A 26417-nucleotide genomic window follows, 5' to 3' on the forward strand; every position below is an offset into this window, starting at 1 on the left:
GAGACCAAAAAAAAAAATCACTTTTTGCACAAAATCTCCTCCCTCATTTACACACCTTCCCTTGTTCGCAGGCCAACTGGTGCTGTGGGAAGCACAGGGTTCTGAGAGCTAAGAGACTGGATTCCTGACCCTAAGTGTGATTCAGACAGATGGTCTCACTTCTCTGATCCTCACCCAGAAGACAGGAATATCAGGACCAAAATCAAAGAGGTTTGTGAAGGGAAAGGCTTGAACTGTGTCTCGAAGAAGGGGAACAGTTTAGAGACAAGGGAGAAAATGTAAGGCAGTGAAGACAAAAGGAGCAGGATACTCCTCAGAAGCAGGGAAGCAATGGGAAGGTATGTTCAGAGACCAGGCAGGTCCATCCGGGTGACAGTTTGCAGCAGAGGAACACCTGCTGAGGTATGCAGGGCCTACAACAGGGCCTCACACCCGGGCTAGGAGGCCAAGACAGTGGGCGTAAACTTTTCTTGAGCCATGTGTTTCTTTAAGAGTAATGATCTTAAAACTGATGACTCTCTCCAAAAAAGTACACAGGAGCACACATTCCTACCCCACCCCATTTTGTTTTGTCTTGTCTTGTTTTTTACATACAACACCCAGGGGTTCATAGGTCCTCATGAAATTAACAGTGGACCCTAGGTTACAAACCCAATATAAAGAGTTGACAAATGCCTGGCATGTGTGCCAATGTCCTGCACTCCTGCACCTAAGTCAGAAATCACAAATCTCTCCACACAGTTCCTTCCTGTGGAGCCATTGAAAGAGCCTCGGAATCCTCAACACTGGTTCCTCCTCCTCAACACTGGTTCCAATCAGCCACCATCAATCAACTGAAGCTGGCAGCAGAGAAGAAACCTATTTGCCACTCCTCAGACTCACACCATAGGCAGTGAGGTTGTCAGTGAAGGTTTTGGGGCAAAAGAAATTACAAAATTAACCTAAGAGCTTAAGCAGGCTGAACATGAAAGGGGAGAGAGCAGGAAATGGGGTCAAGGAGGCCAGTCTGGAGACTGCTAGCACACAGACCTAAGGAGATGAGCTGGGGCAGAGACAGAAGCAAGCAGGGCACTGCTAGGAAAGGGCACGGCTAGGGCAGCCAGAATCCCTAATGCTTTCACTGGGTCAGTGACCTGTGTTCCCCTGCCTGGCTGGGCACAGAGAATTTCAGCACTGCTCTACAGATAGGGCGGAAGAAAGAAGATTGAGTTGCCTCCCCCTCCTGCTCCCTGAGGGTTGAGTGTAGTGTAACAAAAAGGATGAATGAAGGGCTTTGGTGTAAGGTCAGACCTGAATTCAAATTCTGGTCCAGCTGGGTAACCCTACGCAAATCAATTCTCTATGGGACTCAGTTTTCTCACCAATCAAATAGGGATGATAACCTCTAATATACAGTGATTGCAGCCCAATGCCTGGCATACAGTAGGTAATCAATGCAGGGTGGCTGCTGCCTGCCACCCTTCTCTACTTCTGTGCCTCTGAGGGAACAGTGTTCTGGTCTCAAGCTGGTAATGGCAGGCTGGCCAATACCCAGGGGTTCTGAGACAGGGCCACACAGGGCCACCTGGGTAACTCAGCCAGGCTGGCTCCAGGGGCTCTTTTGTTCATTTATTCAACACATATGTGCACTCACACACTCCGTGTCCAGCCACATGCTAGCTACTGACAACACAGAGGTTCTTACTTTCCAAGACCTAAGCCAACCAGGTTTTTATAGATATACATATTTGTTTATTACTCCCCCCCCCCAAATGATTGTACTTTAAAGTACACTCATACTGCTAAGTATACAACAATTCCACTTTTTAATCTGCTGCATAATTCTCCATGGCACTTCCAACCAAACTTTCCCCCTCTGCTCTCCATCTCCTGACCAACAAGAGCAGTGCTCGAAGAACATCCTCTTACGTGTGCCCTTTGGCCCTGTGTGAATATTTCCCTGGACCATGTACTCAGAGTGAGACGCAGTTATACTACTTACATTACCTGGTTTGACGAATAGTGCCAAGATCCCCTCCAGGGCAGCTGCTCCACCTGCCCTCCACCAGGAGGACCAGGGGACTTCCCTGTGTACCACTCTCAAGCCAACACTTAGCAATACCCAGCTCTCCTAACCACTGCAAGTCTAAGTGCAAAGGATCTCACACTACTGTTTTAATTTGCATGTCTTTGATTACCAACAATCTTGAGCTACTTGTTATATGCACGTTAGCATTTTAGGGTCCCCTTTCCTGTACATTGCAGGGCTTTCTTTAAAGAGGAGGGACTGCTAGGGGAGAGGGCTTCTCCAACCTTGCTAATCCTTTCAATTCATAGAGTAGAACGAGCACAGGGCAGAGTCAGGAGACCTGGGTTCTAGTTCCAATTTTGCCACCTCCTACTCTTAAACCCTAGAGAAGGCATATCATCTCTAAGTTTCAGTCTCTCCATAGGCCCAGTAGGGTTTTAGGGGGTGACAGTGTAATCTGAGGGGAAGGGCGCCACAAACCTGAAGGATCATTCCCAGGAGACAAATCTGTGTTTGGCAGCGAGACTCCAGCTCTTGAACCCTGCCTAGCTTCCCTACTGAGCATCATTTTTTGCAGTCTCTTGGAGGTGAGGTGTAATGGGAAAGGCAATGACCCTGGAATCCCAAAGCTGGAGTTCAGATTCTGGCTCTCACTTGCTAGCTGTGAAATGGAGGATATTAATCCCCCATGGTGCAAGGTGTTTGTAAGGATGAAAAGAGACAGACACGGTGTAATTTCTCGGGAGTGGTGGCACCCAGCAGATTAAGGAAGAACCAGAACAAAATAAACGCCAGCACAAGTTAGCCCAACTACAAACTTTTCCTCTTTAGGAGCTGGGTGGACCCTTCCCCTTCCCCCACTTCCCCTCTGTGTACAGCAGCCCCAAAAGTTAGGATTTCACAAACCCGGGTCTCCTCCATTTCATTTTGTTGCTTTGCAAGTGAATGCCCAGCAGGCAGTCATTTCAAAGTCCTGGGCCAGCTGGGCCGGTGGCTGCCTGCTGAGAGTGGCTGAAAGGGCCTCTGAGGCCTAAGAAAGCCACCCTTGCTCTCCCCTGCGATTTTCACCAATGGACAAAATGCGGCAAGTGAATTAATCTCTTTTAAAAAGAGCAATGCTTGTGACAGAGCACGGTGTCTCCGAAAAGGTTAGGATTCCATCATCCCTGAGATGATGAGTGGAATGCTTAATGCAGGTTGCCACTCAGGGCAGAGCAGCCTGTGTCCAGGGGCTGGGAATGGGGGTGGGCACTGCAAGCCTTTCTGGGCTCACTGACTGTGAAAGGTCCTTCCCTAATGAACTGGGTCTCCTGCTTGGCAGGGCAGTGGTGGGTGACACTAATTGGGGGTGACCTGGGATAGAAGATAGAAAGGAGACCACACTAGAAGTCCAGAGTTGAATCCCAGCTCTTATACAACTTGCAAGCAGTAGAACGGGGCAGGAGACTAACAGGAGAGACCTCAGTTCAAATGCAGGCTCTGACATATACTGGGTGGGTAGCCGTGAATGAATGGCTTAGCCCCTCTGACCCTCACTTTGTCCCCTCATCAGAGTGACAACTCCTGCTCTCTGAGCCTGTTTCCACATCTGTTAAAAAATGGAGAACACCTTGCCAGCCCTACCCCATATATCACACAGGGGTGTCATGAAGAGAGAATGAGACAAAGCATGTAAAAATACTTGGTATGCAACAATGCAATGTATAAATAGAAGAGCCTGTGCTATTATCATTCTTATTTTCCAATTAGTGCTACCCCATTTTAAGGATATAGAATATATGAAAGGTATACATAGCACTTGGAATGGAAGTCCCCAAACGTTTCTGTGGATTGACAAATAAATGGTCTCAAATTCCCAGGTGAGGGCCTCAGTAGAATAAGAGCTCCTTAGGCCAAGAGTTGAGGATTTCCACAAAAGAGTAACAAATCAAGGGGGGAAACAAAGCTGCTCCAATCTCTAGGGATCCAAGAGAGTTCTGACGACTATGGACCAAACAGGCAACAGTGATTACCTCTGATGGAGAAGGGAGAGGGGATGAGGGAGCCCTACTTCCTGCTCTAAAGGCTCCTGTATTGTCCGAAGTTTTGTTTTTTATAACAATGAACATACTATTACTCCAAAAAAAACCTTTTTTAGGAAAAAATAAAATATCATTTTTATCTCCAAGAAGCCTTCCCTGAGACAGCTCCGATGCTGCCACAGTGCCTCTGCCAACCAGTACCAACAGTTGTCACAGTTTCTTTGTCTCACTCCCCGGGCAGCAGCATGGTCCTTTAACACTGAGGACGTGCTTTGTCTCTGCACCCCTGGTGCTGGCACAGAGACAGGCTCACCCATCAGAGGGCCCTGGGGCTGAACCACTGAATGTCTATAGTACTTTCTTACATAAATCTCTGACCAATATGCCTGTCTTCTGCTGACAGTTACTTGTTTTATATCCGCGTGCCTGACTTTTTCAAAGTACTTAGGCTCCTGTGCATATGTGGGTGTGGGTATGGGTGCAGGACACAGGGCTGAGGACACAGATACAGACTTGGGCTAGCGGTCATGTATTTCAGTCACAGCTCTCTCAGTAACTAACTGTGTGATCCTGGATAACTCTCTGAACCTCACTTTTCAGTAAAATAAGGGAACTGAATTAAATGATTTCTCAAGTCCGTACCAATTCTAAAATCCTAGGATTCTAAATATGTGTAGCACTAAAATTTAGAAGTGGATCCCTAGCAGACATGGGCATCGGCAAGACTTCCAAAGAAAAGACAGCTCCTCATGTCTGCTGTGTGTAGAAGGGAGGGAGAGAGTCCCACACAGGGAAATGGGGGCAGTTCTGACGTATTCTGTCTAACCAGCTCGCCTACTCAGGAGAGGGAGAGTTACCACTTGATTCTTCTTCTTCCTCATTTTATGACCAATCAATACCAAGCGGCCCCTGAACTTCAATTGTGCATTGTTCCAACTGATTGCCGGATCCTTAGCATGAACTGGCCCTCAGCTGCAGCTGGGGAGGGGGCTGACGGGTAGGGAGCTCTGTCCCACCTGCATCAGAGGCCTGGAAGCAGTGAGCCATGCAGACTCAATCATGATCACTATCGGGGCAACAGGGCCCTGGCTGGAGCCTCGCAGAAGGTCCTATTTACAGTAATAACAGCACCAGGCCAGGCTGTCTGAGCAGAGGCAAGGCGCCTGGGGCTAGAATCCATACACAGCCTCCATCTGTGCCTTATCTACCCAGCCAGCTTGGATTGGGAGGGGTGGGCAAAGGAGGAGAGGCTGCTTTAGACCCCAGCCTGGGCCAGCAACTTCAGGCAGGGTCCCAGGGCTCTAACTCCACAGACAAGTCTTCTCAGGCAACTTGTTCATCTGCTACTTGAACTTAGCACTCTCCTTTGCGACCCTTCAAGACCCTTCCTCTAGGAAGCTCTACAGAAGTTCTCACTCCCAGTGAGATGGCCTATCCCAGCACTGTCATGCCCTGGCTACTCGAAAGGGAAGTGGGTGGGCAGTGAGAGGGAAGAGGGACAGGCATTTATGCAGCACCTACAAGTGCAGGCACACTGTATAATGTGCCTGTACACTTTAGATTTCCTGGACCTGAAGAATGATCTGTAGACATCAATCCAATTCAATCCTTCCTTTTATAAATACAGATACAGAGGAGATTCAAAAAGCATCATCTGCCCTGGCTGGTGTGACTCAGTGGACTGAGCACCGGCCTGTGAACCGAAGGGTCACCAGTCTGATTCCCAGTCAGGGCACATGCCTGGGTTGTGGGCCTGGTACCTGGCAGGGGGCGCCTGAGAGGCAACCACACACTGATGTTTCTCTCCCTCACTTTTTTCCTCCCTCCCCATCTCTAAAAATAAATAAAATCTTTTTTTAAAAAGGCACTTTTAGGCTCGGAATAGGCTGATCTGAATAGGAGCCTACACCTGTCTTCCAGGCTGTGTGACTGTGGGCAGGTCATGCTAAGTTCTCTGAACCTCGCTCACCTAACATCAGCCTGCCAGACCTACCTAACAAGGGTGCTGAGATGACCAAAGGAAATAATGTATGTGCAAGCAATTACATTTTCCAAATGTAAGTTGCCATTGTTCTTATTGTTCTATTTGCTCAAAGGCAGAGAGTGGAGGAGCTATTATCAGAACCTCAATGAACACTGCTGAATGAAACAGAGTACAGTCCAATGCTGGGGTAACCATTCTTTGCCTACCTCCCTTACAGTTTCTAGCAGGAACTTGGCACACACTAAAGTATATAGATTATTTTCCTTAATTTATTTTAAAATGATTTCAAATATACAGAACAGTTACAAAAATAGCATGCACGCGCACACACACACAAACCCCCTCATATATCCTTCACTCAGATTCTCATTACATTTCGCCTCATGAGCTTACTACTCCCATGAGAGTTAGTTTCAGACTCTATGGCCTTTACTTCCGAATACTTCAGCACATATTTCCTAGTGTGAGGACGTTCTCTTGTATAACCACTAACCAATAATGACCAAATTCAGAACACTTAACATTAAAATACTTTTATCTGATATACAGCCCATATTCAATTTTTTCAATTATCCTGATAAGATCCTTCACAGCGATCTTCCCCGCCCCATGGTCCAGATATAGGCCAGGATCAATATTAGAATAAAGCATTCCACGTGTCTTCTGTTTCTTTTCATTGAAAGTAATTTCTCAGCCCTTCTTTGATTTTCATAATATTGATATTTTTGCAGAATAAGGTTGGTTTGTTTGTAGAATGTCCTTCAATTTGGATAGCAATTTTTTGAGGAACTACTTTCTATTATTCATCCATTCATTCCACAAACTTTTCATGAGACTGGTTATTATAATACTCTGATCAGGCTACTGAGGACACTTCGATTAATTTCGTAGTACTCTTGACTTCAAGGTGTTCAGTGGACAGCTACATACCTGGCAAGTAGCTAAAATACAAGTAAGGCACCTGGAGGAAAGTGCTACATGAGTGTAGGTGACAGCAACTGAACCACAGGGACAACTTCCTGGAGTCAGAGACCTGAGCTGTGTCAGAACGGGTGGCCAGAAGCAGATTCCCCTAATGATCCTGGGATCCTCTATGGGAAATATCTCTGCTTCCCCAAGCAGTGTGTGCCATGGCTGAGATTCAATAAAACACGAAAGGCAAAAATATAAGGCCAGAAAGGGGAGGGGATGGTCCAGAGCACCCTCATCTGGGTACCTCTGCCCAGGGCTATATGCTAGGTCCCAGTCAGCAGCTGCCTTCTCGACAAGAAGTAAGGGCCTATCTTATCCATGCAGCCAAGTGAGGGAAAGGGCCATGGGCGCCACCTACTGGCTCCACAGCAGGACACTAGGCTGCTGTACAGGGTAGCTGGGCAGCTGGGCAGCTAGCTAGTTGCCAGGAAGCTTGACACACCATGGCAATGAGACAGAGATGGCTCAAACTTCTCAAATAGCATTGGCATGTGAGCCACCAGAGCCAAGCTCCATGGGCGCTCAGATTTTCAGTAAAGAATGGACTGGCCAAAGCCAACCACAATACCTGGGCAAGGATTTGGCCTTCATCACTTCAGGTCCATTCCAGTAACAAAAGTTAAGTAGCCTCAATTAAAGCCAGACTCTGTGTTGGTTACTGAGATTAATTGGACAAGGTCCTTGCCCACAATGAGTCCCCAGTCTGAACTAGGGGTAGCGAAATGAGACAAGTAAGTACACAAAATAAGTGTGTTAAGTATCACAGTTGCTCTGAGAGCTGTTTGTAGAGTCAGTGACCATACAATATGCTTGGCTCTTCCTGTCTTACAAAACTCTTAAATGATGGAGCTCATAAAAGCTCACATTTCTTGGGTAGCTTACTATGCATCAGGCACTCGACGTGTATGAACTCATCTAATCCAGTGACTAGAGAAGAAGCCTGAGTCTTTCAGAGGGTAACTGATTTGCCTAAGATTACATGGCCAATAAACGGCAGTCTAGAACGGGAGCCCATGCTCCCTCTACTGAACCACACTACTGTCCAGGGCATGCATCCTGTCTTCTTCTTCCCTTCTTTCCTATGTAAGCCTGAGGCTAGCATACTACTAGTATCTGATGGAACTAACCAACTGACAGGAAATAATAAAGAAGGAAGATTATTAACTGGAAAAGAGGTTATCTGAGGAACAGAGATACTCTTTGATTAGTTCTGCTTTCTAGAACCTTCCCCATGAAGAGACATTCTTCTCATAGACTCAAGATGCGGAAGACCCAATCCATCCCTTCTTTTTCTTCTTTTTGGTGGTCTCCATAGTACCCCCACCACTTTCAGAGTCACTGGCAATACAATGCTTTAAAGTGGTCTTGTCTTTAGGTTAAAACAAGCTTGGCAAACAAATCCAAACAAAAGGTTAAAGAAGTACAGGAAGCCCTGGTTCTCAGTAAACTGGGCTGACTGCAAGCTTAACATAATCCAGGAGTACATCATGCAGCTGCTAAGAAAGCTAATGCAAGCTCAGGCCACATTAATGGAATCACAAAATCTCTAACAAAGGGGATCACAGCCCTGCTCCTCACAATAATGGTTATGCCACACTGTAATTCACAAGGGGCACCAAAAACTTTGTGACCATTTCATCAGAAAATGACCAGGAAGGGGAAAAGACTTGAAACCACAATTTAGGTTACCAAGGCTTATTTGACTTGGAGCTCTGTCTCCTGATATTTAAAGGTCTGGAACAAGAAAAGGGAGCAGTGTGGTCCTAAAGGACCTAGTGGGGACCAAAGAGGAAGTGGAGAGGGAACTGACTACGTCACAGTAGCCCACCACATGCCAAATACTGTGCCAGGTGCCACAGGGAGGGGTGAAAGTAGGCCTGCAGTTTTGAGTATACAAAACAGTTTATTCTTGTATTATTATTTATTAATTATTGTTACTTTCCACATGAACTGTAAACCTACTTTTGCCCCACCCTGTATTCAAAATTCATCACAACATTAAATATTTTTCTAATTACAAAGTGCCTTTGATTCTATTACTCCAATTGCCCAGAATGTCTTTCCACCAAGCTCCTTGAATCCAAATATTGTATCATCTATCTCCAGGCTCAGACTAAATACCACCTTGTCAATGAAACCTTAACTTTTCTTTTTTTGAAAAATTTTACTTATTTTTAGATAGAGGAAAGGAAGGAGAAAGAGAGGGAGAGAAACATTGATTGGTTGCCTCTCAAACGTGGGACGTGCCCTGACTAGGAATCAAACTGGCAACCTTTTGCTTTGCGGGACAATATCCAAGTGAGCCATGCTGGTCAGGGCGAAACCTGGTTTTTCATATGCATTAATTATAATTTTCTTACTAGACAGCAAGTTCCTTGAAAGGCAAAGGTCACCATGATACATGGCTCTCCTCAATGCCGACTGGGGCATATTTCTCATAATGGGCCATAAGGATAGATAAATGCCACAGAAAATAGACAAGTGGCCAATAAGCATACAAAAAGGTGATCATGAGACCATATAGCCATGATGACCATTAGCCATCAGGAAAATGCAAATCTAAACCACAATGAGATACCACTTCACATATACTAGGATGGCTATAATAAAAAAGACTGACAATAACAAATGTTGGCAAGAAGTGGAGAAATCAGACCCCTCACATCCAGTGCTGTGGGAATATAAAATGGTGTAGCCACTTTTGAAAATAGTCTGGCAATTCCTCAAAATGTTAAACATAGAGTTACTATAGGACTGAGCAGTTCCACTCTTAGGTATATCTCTAGGTATCTTTTCAAGACATATAGAAACATACATTCACACAAAAACCTGTACATAAATGTTCATAGGACATAGGAATGTTCACAGCAGTATTACTAATAATGGCCAAAAAGTAAAAACACAAAGGTCCATCAATTGATGAGTGTACTATAAATAATATGTGGTGTATCTATACAAAGAATGTTATCGGCCATACAAAGGAACGAGGAACTGATCCTACTGCAACATCATCAATCTTGTAAACGTCATGCTAAGTGAAAGCCTGACACAGAAGGTCACATATCGGATGATTCCATTTATATGAAACATTCAGATAGGCAAATCCAGATACAGAAAGTTGCTTAGTTGTTGCCAGGGTCTGGGGAGGGGGAAATGAGGGAATTTCCTGTGTTCCTATGAACATTCACGTACAGGTTTTTGTGTAAATGTATGTTTCTATATCCTTTGGGCAGAGAGCCTAGGAGTGTAACTACTGGGTCCTGTGGTACTCTATGTTTAACATTCTGGGGAACTGCCAGACTATTTTCCAACGTGGCCACACCATTTTACATTTTCACAGCAGTGACTGTCAGGGGTCTGCTAATGGGACTGGGTATTTGGCTGGCGGGGGGTGGGGACGGGAGTGATGAAAATGTTCTAGAGTTAGTGGCAGTAGTTGCATGATCTTGTAAAAAACTAAAAACTGGACTGTATATTTTAAAAGAGTGAATTTTATGGTACATAAAGTATCCTCAAAAAGAAAAAGAAAGAATGAATGAACAAATGAATGAATGCTTGATCAATCAGATTCCTATTCTTCAGGAGGCAGAAAGTACCTTACACCTAGAGGCACCCAACTGAGGGTAGGATGCTGCCCATGAGAGAATCTAAAGAGGGGACTTGAACACTGGAGAGGAAGTAAGGTCAGAGACAAAAATGCCTCAGATCCTGTCTGACCCATACTTGGGGGCTGGGGCTATGACTGAGCCCCAGTGGGTCCTGCCCTGCCTGCTGGACTCTGAACCCCTGGGAATTCCAGGGGCCTCCCTCTGTGTTTCATATCCTGTTCCTGCTCACTGTCCATCTGCAAAGGCTGGTCAAACACACAGACTTCCCAGGAGGCCTGGGTGCTATCCCCCCAAACAAAAGGCATTAAGATGGAAGCCTCAGATCAGCCTCAGAGAGGATTCTATGCAGCCTTCCTGGGCCTCCCATCCACATGAATGGAGGATACTTGAGACCAGTCAGCCTGCCCAGCTGCTGTACCCTCCTGCTGGGTAGCCTCTGGAGAATAAATAGGGTTTCATTCAACCGACAAAACAATCAACCAGCCAGACTCTATTCCAACTATGTGCCTTCTGAGTATCCAATCCACTCAGCCTTGTGAGACTAGCTATGGTGGAGGCAGGAGGAGGTGCCATTCACCCTGCTGTGATAGCACAGCCTAGGTGAGGAGATACAGACATGAAGCAAGCGAAGGGAAAAGCAAGGAGGTGAAAATTAAACACAATACTATGTAGCTCTGACTTTAAGGCTGTGGGAATTTTGGTAAGAACTATCAACATGGCCTAGAATAAGCAGTGAACTGTAGTGAGAAAAAGCACATACTTTGGGGTCATGTGGGCCTTGGTTTAAATTACAGCTCTTCTCTTACTAGCTGTGAGGAAGTAAGTACTAAATTTGTCTGAGCCTCAAGTTGTCTCATCTAAAAAATGGACATAGTACAATCTGCTTTGCAATACTGTAGGAAGCAATAAAGATAACACAGTATCTACTATCATGCCTCTCATAGAGTGGGTATTTAATATAGCTATTACTCCTAGGAAGGATGAGCTTTCTGGAAAAGGAAGGGCAATCAAGCACGAACAGGATCTAGACAGAGAAGAAGGACAGGGGTGGAGCGGGAAGCACTAGAAAGGCCGAAGGGCAGGAATGACTTAGTAAGCTGTAAGTCTGGGCAGTAGGAAGCCAAGTCTGACAGGAAGGGGGGTTCTTGGGAAGGAGGGGAAGGCCAGGCTTGGCTGGTGAGTGTGGGAGCAGGGGTGTCAGCGAAGAGGAGAGATGGAGGAGGACAGAGAAGGGGTCTGCATTTGACAGTTTGTCTTCAGGAACCTTGTGGACTCCCAGTAAGGCAGACAGAAAGGGTTCCCCCTTTGCTAGAAAACATCTCCCTGAGCCTGGAGGAGAGTTGAGAGGAAACTGAGACCCAGGAAAGCCTCTCTGTGTTTCCGGCCTCACAGCCTTCTCATCTGTAAAAAGAAGTGGTGGGCCACTTCCAAGTGGGCAAATCACTTACACTAACAGAATTTCTACTCCATCATCTGTGAAATGGGGCTACATTACCTGCACAGTTGTGAGAATTTAGTGACCAAAGCCTCACATAAGGTGGCATTCAATAAATATCAGCCACTAATAGCAATATTTAAGTTACTAAAATGTTTTATATTTTATAATATGCATATATAAAAATATATAAAATATATTAAAACAAAAATTGTTATTAAAGAAATATGCTATAAACATTAAATAAAATTCTTAATATATGAGTTCTTTAAAAAAATAATAAAACTAAGCATAATAGGCTGTGTATTTTTTGCTTTACTTTAGTATACACTTACCTTGTAGTTCATCAATCTGGAGAATCTCTGAATGCCCACAATAAGAGTTCAAGGAAAATGTGGACGGTAAAATTTGAATATTCAGAAAATTCTATTACCTTAATTTATTTTGGTAATTAGTGGGCCTGAGCCTTGTGTAATTAACAGCTCTCAATAATAATACCTACAATGTACTAAGCATTTCGTATGTGCTAGGTACAGCACTAAGTAATTTTTCACTATTATGCTTAGTTTTATTTTTTTTAAAGAACTCACATATATTAAGAATTTTATTTAATGTTTATGGCATATTTCCTCAATAACATACTTTTTGTTTTAAATATATTGTTTTATATATTTATATATATTATAAAATATAAAGCAATATTTTAATAACAAATATTTTCTCATTTACTTTTTTCACTTAATACTCACAGCAACATAGTAAAATATGTCAACCAACATCCCACTTTGCAGATAAAGACTCTACGGCTAAAGAGCGTGGGCAACTTTCCCAAGGTTGCAGAGAGCAAATGGCACAGCTGGGATTCACACCTTGTTTTCTCAGACTCCAATGTCCTTACGGGCAGGACTCCTGCCAGTGATACACGAGCCTCTTGGGCAGACCTGCTGACAGAGTCACAAGGAAAGAACCACTTACTACTTTAGGAGGACGCTGGACCTGGAAACCCTGCTCAGAAAGGAGGAGAGGGAAGAAAGCAGGATGCAGACAAGTTCCAAAGTTCAAACGTGAGATTTTCTGAGAAGGCTTTTCGAACAGGACAGGAACAGGCAGGAACTGTGAGGTGAGCAGCTAAAGTGTGGATGAGAAAGGGGCCACATACTAAACCTGACACGCTCAGGGGAGGCCTGCACAGGGACCTTAAAAACTCAAGAGACCAAAAGTAACCACATAGAATGGTCTGAAATTAAAACTTTCTAGCTAAAAGTGAGTCACAGTGGGTAGTCAGGTCCTAGGCAGACATCTTTCTTAACAAAGGTGGATCTTTACCTTAACTGAGCCTGTCTATTGCCTTAAATGTCAGGGTAATTTCCTTTTTCCAGACCCCTCAGGGCACAATTTCCCACCATAGCAGGTGACCAGAGAGCCCCTCATTATTGCTGTTATTGTGTTAACTGTCCTATACTCTATACTGGCCTAAGTAAAAGAAGTACATGCCTATTCGTTTTACTTCTTATCCAATCCCAGAAGTTTCCCCACTTTGCTTTCTCCCGCCTCCCTAATCTGTCACCAATGAATTTCATGTAACCACCTTACATCTTCCCCTTTGATTCTGATGTATAAAATAAGTGGTAAAGCTGCCATGTTCCAGAGAATTTCTGGAGCATTTTCTCAATCCGTTGAGATTTTGCTTCCCGGCAACTGTTGTCAGTTTGGCTTAAATAAACGCATAAAAATTCTTACAGGCTTGGATGTTTCTTAAGCTGACAACTGTTTTCAATATTCTTGGATCTCTCTCTGTTCCTCAGTTTCCAGGAAAATTCTTTGGGAAAAACTCCAACTGGTTCCAGCCATACTGATAGAATTTGCATTACAGCCATGACTGAACTGGGATTTTCAAGCAGCAGTAGCTGGGCCACAGCAAGGGTGGTGGGGCGACAGGAGTCTGACGGCTGCCCTGCTGTGAGGCCCCAGGGACTGCAGCCCTGCGGCCTACACCATCTTTGTGGCTGGATCAGTGCCCAAGAAGATCCTGGCACACACAGGCAAGTAGGCACTCAGACTGGTTCCTAATGTCTCTCTCGCTGATCACATCAGTCCCCTTCCAACCTCTCCGCCTCCAACTCAGCTACCACTGCTGTTAGAAGAAAGATAGAGCTTCTCGCGACGGCCTCTAAAGACCTGCGAAGTCTACTTATTCTCTGGACTCCTGGCACCAGCCCTCTGGGCTGCGGGGCCCATGACCCTCCTTCAGTTCTTTGTGTTTGCCATGGTTCCTCTTTCCACAAGGTCTCTGTAGATAACAGCTCCTTCTCTGGGAAAGCTCTTCTCACCTTCTTCACCTAGGTTCACTGCCCCTTGTTTACTGCAGAGCTCAGGCTCCCTCTGGGAGCCTTCCCTGACCAGAGGAAATCTATGTGAGACACTTGGAATTCTCCCTACTGCCCCTTTGCAGCTGTAATTTCACATGTGCACAGGTAATGTCCTACAAGGCTTTAAATTCCGTGAGGAGGGGCCTGTACATATATTTGGCTTACTACTGATCCATTAGGGCCTAGCACAATGCCAGCGCCTAGTAGGCACTATTTATTTAATGAATAAATGATTAAACTAATACTCCATTTTTATTATATTTTCAAAGGGAAGTCAGTTCTCTGATTACAGATTTATTATAACTGTAAGTAACCACCAACAATCATCTAACTCTTACCATTTACAAAATACTTATCCAATATTTAGTATTTAACTATTTACATAAATAGTGAAGAACAAAGCAATGACTTGACACCCCCAAAACTCACAGTATTATGAGAGAGAGAGAGAGAGAGAGAGACAAGGAAACAGATGATCAAATCCCAAGAGAAGGTAGTAAGTGCTATCACAGAGGAAGTATAGGGTGCGGGTACTTGGAGGTTCAGGGAAGGCTTCTTGGAAGATGTGACACCGATGACCAAAAGGAAGAATAGTTTTCCAGACAACAAGAATTCCCCTGCCTGGAACTCTCACAAGATCCCGGGAGGGTGGTCTGATAGGTATCCTCAAAGACACTTCACATTTGCCCTGGCTGGTGTGGCTCAATGGATTGAGTACCAGCCTGCGAACCAAAGGATCACCACTGCAATTCCCAGTCAGGGCACACACCTGGGTTGCAGGCCAGGTCCCCAGTAGGGGGCGCATGAGAGGCAACCACACACTGATGTTTCTCTCCCTCTCTTTCTCCCTCCCTTCCCCCCTCTCTAAAAATAAATGAATAAAATCTTTAAAAAAAAAAGATACTTCATGTTTGAAAAACTTAAAGAACCACTACCTCAAGGCCATACAGTCCACAGGCAGTAGGGCCACTACAGGCTCAATCCCAGGGCTGGGCTCCCCTTCAGAGACATGCTTCTCCCCAAGGTACCCAGTAGGCCCTGCTGTTTATTGCTCTCGGACTAGGTGAACCACCTGACTCTGCTGGGCTTCTAGGCAGTTGACTGGCTGCTTCCACAGCTCACCTACCCATCAAGTTCAGAAAAAGCTGCTAATCCCATTTTCCCCAACTGCCTTCTGCTACCAGGGAGCAAACAAGCAGGGCCTCAACAGGTTGCACAACTCAGAAAAGGAGCAAGGCTCAGGGACACACTACAGAACTGTCTGTCTGGTGACAGACACTGGGGCAAGCCCTGGTGATTCAGTGTGTGAGCCAAATCCTTCCAAAGAGAGTCAGTTTTCATGCAGAGCTTAACGCTAGGAACTGTATTTCAAAGTTCTCAGTGGGAACCCCATTAACAAGATTGGAAACTAAGACTCAGAAAGGGAGTTTCTATAACTTATTAAGGATCATAGAGTCATTTAGTAACTGTGTCAGAAGTAGAATCCAGGACTTCTAATCCTAAAAATCCTGTATGCTTTCTGTAACATTATGCTGCCTTCTAGCATCTCAGCATTCAAAAAGGCTGTGTGGGTTACACCCTAGCAATCAGAAAACGGTGTCATGATTTTAAGAGAACTCTCACTACAAGGATCAAATTATAAGAGTGATTCCAGTTAGGCCCTGACCTTCGGTCTAGGGCAGCGATTTTCAACCAGTGTGCCTCAAGAATGTTTAAAACATGCAATACCTGCCTATACAGTCAGGGACACTGACCTCTTTTCCTTTAGTTTGTCAAATAAAAAAAATAGCCAAGAACACAACTGTAGCCATCTGGTGTGATGAATCAAAATTATACATTTCTTTCCAGTCAGATTGGCAAAAAATATATTTTTTTGGTGTGCTAAAGAATTTTAGTAATTAGTTTATCTGTGCCATGAGATGAAAAAGCTTAAAATGGCTGATTTAAGACAAAGCTTTTGTTTCAATCTATTGCAAACAACAAGAACAGTTACATATTTATTGTTGGGAACCGCCCTGACTGGTATTAGAAGCTGAGACCCCCGCCTAGGCTAAAGCTAAGGGAACGCCCTTGGAACCGTGAGCCGGCAAGGAGAAAAAAGGCTTATCTCCCTGGCAGTAATGCTGTTTCTGCTGCCGAACCCCAAAAAGCTTGGTCGGTTAGCCAAAGACGGGTAAGATTCCCCACGGGGGAACAACCCAAGCCAGGCACGATCACTTTTGGGAGGCCCCCCAAAAGAAGGACTTGGGGGGCTGCAGCAAAAGGGGGTGATGGACCCTCACTCCTCGGCTTTGACAAAGTCTGAGTTCTCAGCGTCCGGAAGAAAATCTCCTTATCTCTCGGTGGCCTTAGTTCCCGCGCTCCACCTAAGCCTGAAACAATGACGGGGAAGTACAGCTCGGTACTGGGAAGTGCGGATTTCCCGGGGTGATCAGGCCTAAGAAAGAACATGTAAATTACTGTGAAACCTTCTTTGTCCAAGAATGCTCTTAGTTGAATGAGGAGGGTCTTAGAGGAAGCTAGTTTGTTCCTCAGCCTTACAGCTCTTTGACCCCCAACTCAATAGACCGGCAGAGTTCTTTGTTTTATATATTCCTTACTTCCCCTAATGAGTATTGTATGTTACCTGAGTTATTATGCAAAATGAGCCTAATAAAAGCAGGTATGGACGGTAAATCAGCGCGCTCCCCACTGGGGGGGTGGCCATTCTGTCCCTACTTCCCCACAGAAACTGGTTTGTCTCTGTGCATGTGTGTTTTTTCTCGCGTATTGTCGAGCCATCCACAGTGTGCCGTGGTCACTGCTAGCCGGTGACCCACGCGCAACAATTTATTGGTTGAGAGAGCTGTGTATTTTGGTTGCTCTGGTGCTATCATTAGTATCTTCCCGTTCAGCTAAAATGATATGCCAATTGATAAACAGACAGCCCCTCTGAGGCCCCAAGACAGCCAAATGTATTTACTAGCCAGGGTTTTTGTTAATTAGATAAAATCCCTTGATCAATGTGCAGAACATTTACCTGTGCTGTAGCTAAGCACACTGAGAATACCTTAATCCTGGCACGTGGACAGCAAGTGTTTCAAGCCCCAAGCTGGGCATCTGGGGACAAGAACCAAACCAAGCCATGAATGCAAATCTAAAATAAATGTGGGTAGCCCTCAACAAAGCCCAGATCTTTTTTTTTTCCTGAACTACAAACCAAATCAGACTTTTTTCCTAAAAGCATCTAGTAAACAAGTTTGAGCTGGTATGAAGTCCTTTAGTTTCTAAAGTCATCAAACCAATCTCTAAACTGATGGAGATTTTGAAAGACAGCATGGTACATACAGTGGGACAAGTCAAAAAGACACATACTCAACTTCCTAGTTGACATTTCCACTTGAATATCTTACCAGCATACTAAATTCAGAATGTTCAAAACTGAACTCAGAATCTTCTCTCAACCCAGTCTTCCAGCATCTTCATTTCAGTGAATGGCAACAGCACTGAGGCAGCTGATCAAGCCAGAAAACTGAAATTCATTTTTAATACCTCTTCTCCCTAATCAATCATATCCAATTCTACTCAAGCAGTCAACATTCATTTATTGAGTACCTACTATGCAGCAGGCCCTGACAGAGTTCTACACATCGCTAAGTCCTGTCTAGCTTCCTTCCTCCACCTCTGCTACTGACATCTCAATCCAAGTCACCATCTGCCATCATGCACTAGTCTGATGGCTCCAGTCACTCTCAGCCAGTCTTCCCACATCTACCACAGCTCTGTATCAATCTTTTCTCCACAGAGCAACGAGAGATTCCCCCTCTGGCAGAGCAACTGCCAGTATTGGATTCCCCTCCCCATCACACACCCTTGGCTGTTTCTTGCCTCGGTACTACCACTTAGGCTGTCGCCTTTGCCTGGAATGCCTTCCCCTTCTATTTGCTGTGCCCTACTGATATTTTAAGACTCTAATTAGGTGCCATTTCCTCTGGGATTCCTTCTCTGGTACCCCAGGTTGGTTAGGGGCAGCATGTTGTGGGCTCCTGTCTCTCGACACTGACCACACTTGTTGTTACAGTCTTTCCCAGTCGCCTTCATTGAGGGCGGAGGTCATGCCTGGTCAGGTGCCCCCAGTGCCAAGCCTGTGACCCAGCACGACAGGTGCTCAGTGAATTTTTGTCAAATGAACAAATGAAGCCTGGAGAGAACAGGCAGGCAGTCTGAAGTCCAGGTTCTACACCACCAGGGTTCCTTCATTAGAAAATGTTTGGGTGTTGTGACAAACTGACTTAAGCACTTAGCAGAGAGGCTCAGCTCCTGGCTGGCAGAAGGGAAATCGGTGTTGTCTTTCACCCAAGCTTGTTCTGAAGGAAATGTGATCTCCTTCAGGACAGGGAGAATGGGGCCCTCACTTTCCCCAGCCCTGACAGCTCCTTGTATGGCTCAGGCTGAGCTAGACAGATGTGCCTTCAGTCTATGCTGTGCCCTGGTTTCGGGTGAATGAGTCTCGAGTCTAGAAGCTCAGGCTCAGGTTTGGGCTGAGCCCAGAAGCAGGGCCACCTGCTCATGTTGCTGACTGGTGAGACAGGGGATCCAGGACTGATGTTCACTCCTGGAGAGCTGAATGCACTAACAAGGTTTAAGTGCCCTGTGGAGAAGGAAGAAAATAGTTGCCACATAAGGAGAAAGGAAGAATGAGGAAGGAAAAAGGAAGGGACGCGGCCTCCCCCTGATACAACCAATGAAAATAAGACTCTAGGCTGCATGTTTCAGGTTTGCTAAAAAGTCATAAAAAAAACAACAACTTCGCCCAAGTTCTGCTATGCTAGAGAACATGGTAAGAGATGTGGGGAGTTAGACCCTGTTCCTGCCCTGGGGAGGCACACAATCCAGTGGTTTAAGGTGAAGACTGGCCCACAACCTTCTTCACATAGAGACAGAGTGTGGAAACGGCAGATCCTGCCCTGCCCCACCAGCCAGGCAGGCCCAAACCACAGTTACCCAGCTCCACATAAAGCAGGTCAGTAGTACCCACATGCCAGGGCATCAATCCAGAGCTCTTGGCTTGATCAACTCACACTCTGAGGATTCCTGATCTGCTGCTGATTACATCAGCATGTGAACCTTGCTGGTTTGTGGACTGAGTGCCTCAGTCCTGATGTTCAGCCCTACTTCTCTTACCTGACCTCCAGTTTTGCTTCTAGAAAAGGATTCCTCTCCTCCCACAGGCTGGTATTTCCCTTCCTCGATGACCCTCATTCCCTCCTAGTCCAGTGACCAGCAAAGGCACATACCCCCCATCTCCAGTGTCTAGCAGAGGCCCACTCATTCACTCATATACAGGAACTGTTTAGGGTGAGAAGAAGAGAAAAATGAAGTCCTAATTCAGATCTTTATAAACTTGACCTTGTGTTACTAAAATAAACTTTTAATAAATCTGCATTTCCACCTTTTCTCCACCTTTTTCTTTCTGAATGACTCTAACTGGGCAATTTTCCTGCTTTAATATTTCCCATGTCTTCCCGGTGATCATAAGAATTCAAAATTCCTTATTCTGGGCATTCTAGAATTTGCACATTCCAGCTTCTCTCAAATCACCCTCCCTCTTTCCCCGCCCTGCACCTCTGCACAAGTACCACGCCAGGAGCATCAACACAACATTGGGCCCAGCAGCCAGCTGGCATCCTCTGCCCTGTGCCTCTGATCAGCTTATTTTCTGCTCTTTCCTTCTGGGGGTAGTGGGGAGAGCAGGGGAGAGACTGTCATGCTAAAGGGCAGGGTCTATGCCTTGCCCATCTCTGATGCCCTCACAAATGGCAAAGATTCTGACTGAGTCATCACAACCAAGAGCAATGGGACAAGAGGAGGCAGGAGAAAAGCAAGCTAGAGACTAGCGACACACGTGAAAGGCCCCTACAGACCCTATCCACACAGACAAGTATGAATGTGGCTGAGTCACACATACACCACAAATGCCATCACGTTCTCTATTCTTTGGGCAGGTGTTTAATTGCTATCAGAAAAACGTGTATCTGAAAGAGCTAAAATAATTAACAGATGGAGGCTCAATGGAATGGGGTAAACTCAGCCTACCTGGGTAGTGGGAGAAAGGTGGAGTCACAGCACTGCTGCTCTGCAAATGTGCTATCTACATTGGATTGCCAGAGAAAAGCAGCAGCCTGGCAGCCCTCAGCAGTTACCAACAGGTGATTCCAGGGTCAGCAAAGGCCTGGAAAGAGGGGGCCCAGGCAGTCTCACCCGCTCGGTTCCTCGCACTGCAGAAGGAAGCGAAGCTCATCTGTTTCTGGGGGAATGAAGATGCCACGCACAGCCTGCAGTTATGAATGGCTCTTATAACAACAAGCTGACATCTATGCTTGGTTTTTAAGATGCATCATCGCATGTTTATTAAACTATTGCTCTATCATATTTATTAGTCTACGAAACAACTCCCAGCCCATACTTCCAAACGTGGTTTATTAAAAACTAAGCCTTGAACATTAATACTCAAAAGCACCCTTGAGAATCAATAATAATGCTGCAGATAAAATGAAAGAGAATCAAAGCAGTAAGTCTTGGTGGGGGCTGCGGCTGCCTTCCAACACTTTCTGGTATGCTCAGGCAGCTGGAGTCCCCACTCCAGCTCCCCAAGGGTATGTTGGCGTGGGTGCTGGGCTAGCTCCCCCAAACACCAGACTTCCTGTCTGAAATGTGGACTTGGTAGTACAGAAGGGGGAGTGTCTTACGGCCATTTAGATCTATGCAACGGGCCAAAAAAGGCCAAGATTAGGCCCAGTGAGAGCCACTAGTTTCACTGAGAATAAAACCTCTGCCCCTAACCAACAGTCCCGTACTGATGCCCTGTGCTGACCCAATCTGCGCATCCATCATGGACACATACTCTGTCCTGGGCCCTGAGCTGAGTCCTGCCCCTGTCTAAGAAAAGCCTTAAATCCAACCAGCCAGTGGTACCAAAGGGCCCAGGGAGACTGGAGGAATGCAATCAGCCCATGGGCAGGGATCCAGCATGTACACCCCAGGCCTTTCTAAGTCCAGAAGACCTGGCAGAAAGGTCTCTTCCAGCTTCCTCCCAAATCCACATGCCTCTCCACGGGTGCCCACCTGTACCGCATTCAGGCAATAAGCAATGACATATGGCCCATTCCACATAGAAACAAGAACAAGTTAGAAGATTCAGGGAAGAAACCACAGGATGCAGAGGGGACTCCACACTATGCCCTGTGAAGAACAAAACAGTGGAAGGATCCAGGGGTGTTTGAGGTCAGAAGAAAAGGAAACACAGGGCTCACCAAAAGAGCCCAGGTGGCTCTGTAACTACAGGGTTCAGTTCCCAGCTCTGTGTGAGGATTTCCTCTAAGGCATTCGTCACCAGAAGCCCACCCCACTCGGCCCCTCCTGTGGGGGAGAGCAAGGCCTGGGGCTCAACACTCACCTGCTGACTTCTTGGACATTGTTGGTGCGGGCAGCTTCCAGCAGGGCTGCATCTGAAGAAAGAGAGGGCACTGGTCACACCCCTGGCCAGAACCTACCCCTCAGTACAGCTTAGAGGGCCCAGCAAGACAGTGAAAGTAAAAGCACTTCAGAAACATGGGCTTTAACAAGAGAAATGATGCCAAGATACAGGCATGCCTCAGAAACACTGTGTGTTCAGTTCTGGACCACTGCAATAAAGTGAGTGTCGCAACAAAGTGGGCTGTAATCTTTTTGCTGGTGGAGGGTCTTGCCTTCAGTTTGTAAAAACAAAACAAAACAAAAAGAAAAAACAACCCACAACATCTGTGAAGCACAATAAAGTGAGTGCAAATGAAAGAGGTATGCCTGTAGGTAAAGAGAAGGCTAACCATCCCATGCCCACATGTTAACAACTTGTCTTCCATATCTTGCTGTTATAGAGCCCAAACTCTTAACTCCTCTCATCACATGGGCGATCCCAGTGAAGTGCTGACACCAAGTGTTGCCAATGGTAACTGTTCAGTGTGTGGATTCCTTCGCTCTTCATTAGCTGTAAAGCTCTACCACAGGTGGCAAATGCAAGGCTTACGGGCCAAATCCGGCCCTCCACCTTGTTTAATCTGGCCGGGCACCTTGTTTCTACCTGGTGGCAGTGCTGAGCTCCTTGCCCCTAGTTAAGGAGTAGTTCCATGTACAGAGTCCTAAAATTACATTTGGCCCTTTGAAGGCAACTGTGAGGCTGATGTGGCCCCAATGAAAATGAGATTGACACCTCTGAGATATGTTTTAAATGACTATTGTTATTAGCCATTTCCTGAGTTTGCCCCACTTTCTCTCCCAGCTTGTTTCTCGGCCTAATTTTGATGTCACAGGTCACAAGCTCAGAGGTAGGGATAGGACAGGGAGAGACAGGCTAAGGGGGGTGTGGGCCCTTCTGAGAGGAGAGAGTTGACCAGGAGTCAGGAGGCCTGACTCCAACACACACTGCTCCCTCCTCACCCTGCACTGTGGCAGCCCCCTCCCCTCTCAACCCCAGCTTCCCTGACTTTAAAGTAGATGCAGTAATCCTTGCCCCACCAGGCCTCACAAGGATGCTGAGGATATGAAATGATGATTGGTAAATCTGCAAACTCCCTGATGCCAAGCCCAGCAAAGGGAGACCCCAAAGCAAAGGGTTCCAATTCTTAGGAATTACCTAGCATGATGCTGGCACCACCTTGTGGCCACGTAGAAAAACTGACTCAAAAAAAAAAATCTCAAAAGACAACAGCAGCACAATTTCTTCAGAGTTAATACCAAGAACCCGGGAGACCTCTGAGCCCAGCTTGAGCCTGGGTCTGAACTTCAATGTTGAACACCAGATGGACTCACACCCAGTACTGTCTTAGGGAGTTCTTAGTCCAGCCAAGAGACTCACCCAGTGAAACAGGAGGCAGCACTGGAGCAGGGTAGAAAGCAGGATCCGGAGATAGGCAGACCTAGGCTCCCATCTCTGCCACTTACCTGCTGTACCACCTGGCCAACTCACCTAATTTCCTGGGCCTCAGTTTCCTTATTTGTACAATAAGGATAAGATACCACCTTATCAAGCCTATGCAAACCAGTGCTGTGGTTCAGACAGTAATGATTCCACTCCACCTCCAAGCCTAGACTACAAGGCCAGGTCTTTCCTGGTTATCCTCCCTAAGCACATACCCAGGCAGGCCCCAGCTGGAAGGGAAACAAGCCTTCTTCAGAGGTGGCTATATCCACTCTTCCCTCACTCTGCTGAAAGAAGTGGCTTCTGCAAGGTCATAAAGGAAGGGAAAAACAAGCCGAGATTAAACCCAGGCCTCCTGGTTCCAAAACTGTACAGTTTCTACCACACAACACCCAGGGCCTGAGTTTACAACTCTGAGTCAGGGAATAGTAGTTAGCAAGTCAGAAGGGTTGGAAATGGTCATGGCCTTGGTCATCATCTATTTTGGTAAATAAAACTCTGGTCTCTTTGCTGGGGTTCACATGCCACAAAGCCCAGTCCAGAGCCCCCAAGGAACCTCTAAAAGGCAAAACCTTGGATGCCTCCTCCTAATACTTCTAAACATTCTGGCCTCAGGATATTTCCTGAGCTCATGACTCTCCGATGCCTCCAGGAGAAATTCCAAACCATTCAGGCCCCACTCCATTTGCTCTCACCTCATCCCACAGAACCCCTGATCTCCAGCCAGGTTGGCCATTCTACTAGCTCCTACACACACCATGCTGATCTGTGACTCCCATACCTTTGTTCCCGGAAGCCTCTGCATGGAATACAATCCAACTCAAGACACACTTACTGAGTACCTACTAAGTTCCAACACTATGGTGGACAACATGAAGGTATTTAAAAAAAGAGCTGGTATCAACCTGAAAAAAAAAAAAGAGGTAAGATGCATTCCTTGCTTTCATGAAAGTCACAGTGAGGCCTTTTCATCTCACCTCAGCCTTCAGAAGGCAAGTTCAAATTCTCTGTCCTCCAGGGGTCTCCAACCTTCCAGGAAAGCTTTCCTGACCCTGTTGGCCCTTTAATTCCCCAAACTACACAGAATCAGACCACTCACCAGACCCACAGGCCTCACTGCCTATACTGTCTTAAGTAACTTTGTGTTGCGTTAGGAGTTCCACACCTAGCTCAAAACTAGGCACATGGGGTTATCTAAAAATGCTGAAAGGGGGTATCCATAGAATGCCTAAGCTACAAGAGAGCTTAGAGCTCTATTTCAACATCCTTGTTTTGTAGATGAGGACACAGAGGGCCAGTGAGGAGAAGCCAGGGTCTAAAGTCACAACGGGAATTAGAGGTAGAACCAAAACAGGGTCCCAGTTGACTTTATACCTACTCCAAGGCCCGTCCTTCACAGCTGCCGAATAAGCAAATTTCAAGGCAGTCTCCCCCCCTGTTCCAAAGTCTCAGAGCTGGGGAGGTATGGAATCTATGAATACCATGCCTCAGTGCGCCCCCCCCGCCCCCCTCCACAATGAGAATCTGTTTGGACAAATGAAGGCAAGAAGTCTGGCTCTCTGCCTGCTCTCCCAATCCCTGCTTAGCAACATGCCCCCAGGTGAAATTCCAACCCAGCCTCCAAGGGTTGCTTTGGGTCCCCAGGGAGCCAACTTCCAAGTCTTCCTTCCCCTGCTAACTGCCCCACATGGCAAGATCAACTCATGTCTGAGGCCAGGCACTGCAAAACCCTGGGAGTCTGATGGGCAGACCCAGGCTGCTAAACTCCAAGAAAGTCAAAATTACAGCACTGTAAGAGTACTGAGAAATCATCTTTCACTGTGTAAGTGAGGAAACTGAAGCCAGAGAAGAGCAAAGGGTGAGGAGTGGCGAGGCCAGCATTGAAACTAAGTCTTCTTCCTTTCTTAGGCCACCTTAGAGGGTGAGCTCTAAACCATTTAGCAGTTGCCTCAAAATACACGCAGTCTCCTGCAGACCTCTTAAAGAGGAATTGGATCAGGTAGAATTTTAGAGCTTAAAGGACCATGCTCCCGTTGTACAGGTGGAGAAAACGATGCCCAAAGATGGGCACTATTAGGCACTGAACTCTCCAGTGCAAACCCTACCCCTGTGATGATGTCTGGGTCCCTCCAGGTCTGAAACTCCTGTTCTAAATCCATAAGCAATTCCCACACCCAAAGAGAATCAGGACGCTCCTCCCGCCTCTCCCTTCCTCGAACCCAGGCTGTCCCAATAATCACCCTTGCTGGACGGGGTCTTGCTGTAACAGTGAACCACCAGAGCTGTGGCCAGGGCCCACATGCCCATTCCAACTCTGTTGGGGAGCTCATTCCAGCAGTCGTGTCCGGAGAGTGTTTCTTTGGAGCTGGGAAGGTGTTCCCCTGGAGCGGCTGCGAGGCACTGGGTCTCCGGACGTCTTCCCTGGCGCCCCCCGGTGGCTGCCCCTCTGCGGGTGATCAAGGCCAGTGATGTTCCAGGACGCCCCCCAAAGGGGGCTCTCAGCCACTGAGGCTCCCCGCAGCCCTCGGTGGTCACATTCCGGCCGGAGGGACTTCGGTATTTCTGGAGCAATGGAGACCTAAGCAGCTGGGGTAGGAGCCGCTGCGCCAGCGCTGTTCTCTTCAACACCAGGGACCCCAGCATCGTGACAACTGGTTCGATAACCACCTGGTGCCGGCCCCCGTGCTGGCCACTGGGCTGGCCACGTCCAACATGGCTGCCGCGGCGCGTTCGAAGACGCCGCTAATAGAATGGAATTACGCACTACCTCACGGGAGTGGTAGTCCACAGCTTTAGAGTTTCCCGCAGCTGGAGGGCGAATAAACTACAATTTCCAGAAAGCTGTGGAACGCGTGTCACAATAAACGTCTATTTACAGGAGGCCCCGGGGCATGTTGGGAAATGGAGTTCGGATGAGGGGCGCGGCGATTAAGATGCGGGTACCAGAAGACAGCTCAAACACGCGCTCGATTTAAATAGGGATCTTCGGCAAAGACCTGTTATGAAATGTATGCTTATTTCTTCCAGTGTATTTCTCTTTTCAGCTTGAGACAGCTTTTCACGAAGATGTTTAGGGTAACTGGTC

General features: G+C 46.5%; 1 protein-coding gene across 2 annotated transcripts in view; it reads right to left on the minus strand.

Annotated features, from left to right (window-relative positions):
* The window catches only part of CLPB (caseinolytic mitochondrial matrix peptidase chaperone subunit B), a 138702-nt gene extending 112644 nt beyond the window's left edge, over positions 1-26058 (minus strand). For both annotated transcript variants that reach the window (XM_045818021.1, XM_045818020.1), the window contains exons 1-2: positions 25573-26058; positions 21833-21884 (exon numbers count right to left, since the gene is read on the minus strand). In XM_045818021.1, coding sequence (XP_045673977.1) covers positions 21833-21884; positions 25573-25975 — 455 coding nt within the window. In that variant the 5' untranslated portion in view covers positions 25976-26058. The remainder of the gene's footprint in view (positions 1-21832; positions 21885-25572) is intronic.
* Between the last annotated feature and the right edge of the window lie 359 nt (positions 26059-26417).

This window comes from Phyllostomus hastatus, unplaced genomic scaffold (genome assembly GCF_019186645.2).
Source record: "Phyllostomus hastatus isolate PE091 unplaced genomic scaffold, TTU_PhHast_1.1 phas_scaffold_317, whole genome shotgun sequence".
NCBI lineage: Eukaryota > Metazoa > Chordata > Mammalia > Chiroptera > Phyllostomidae > Phyllostomus > Phyllostomus hastatus.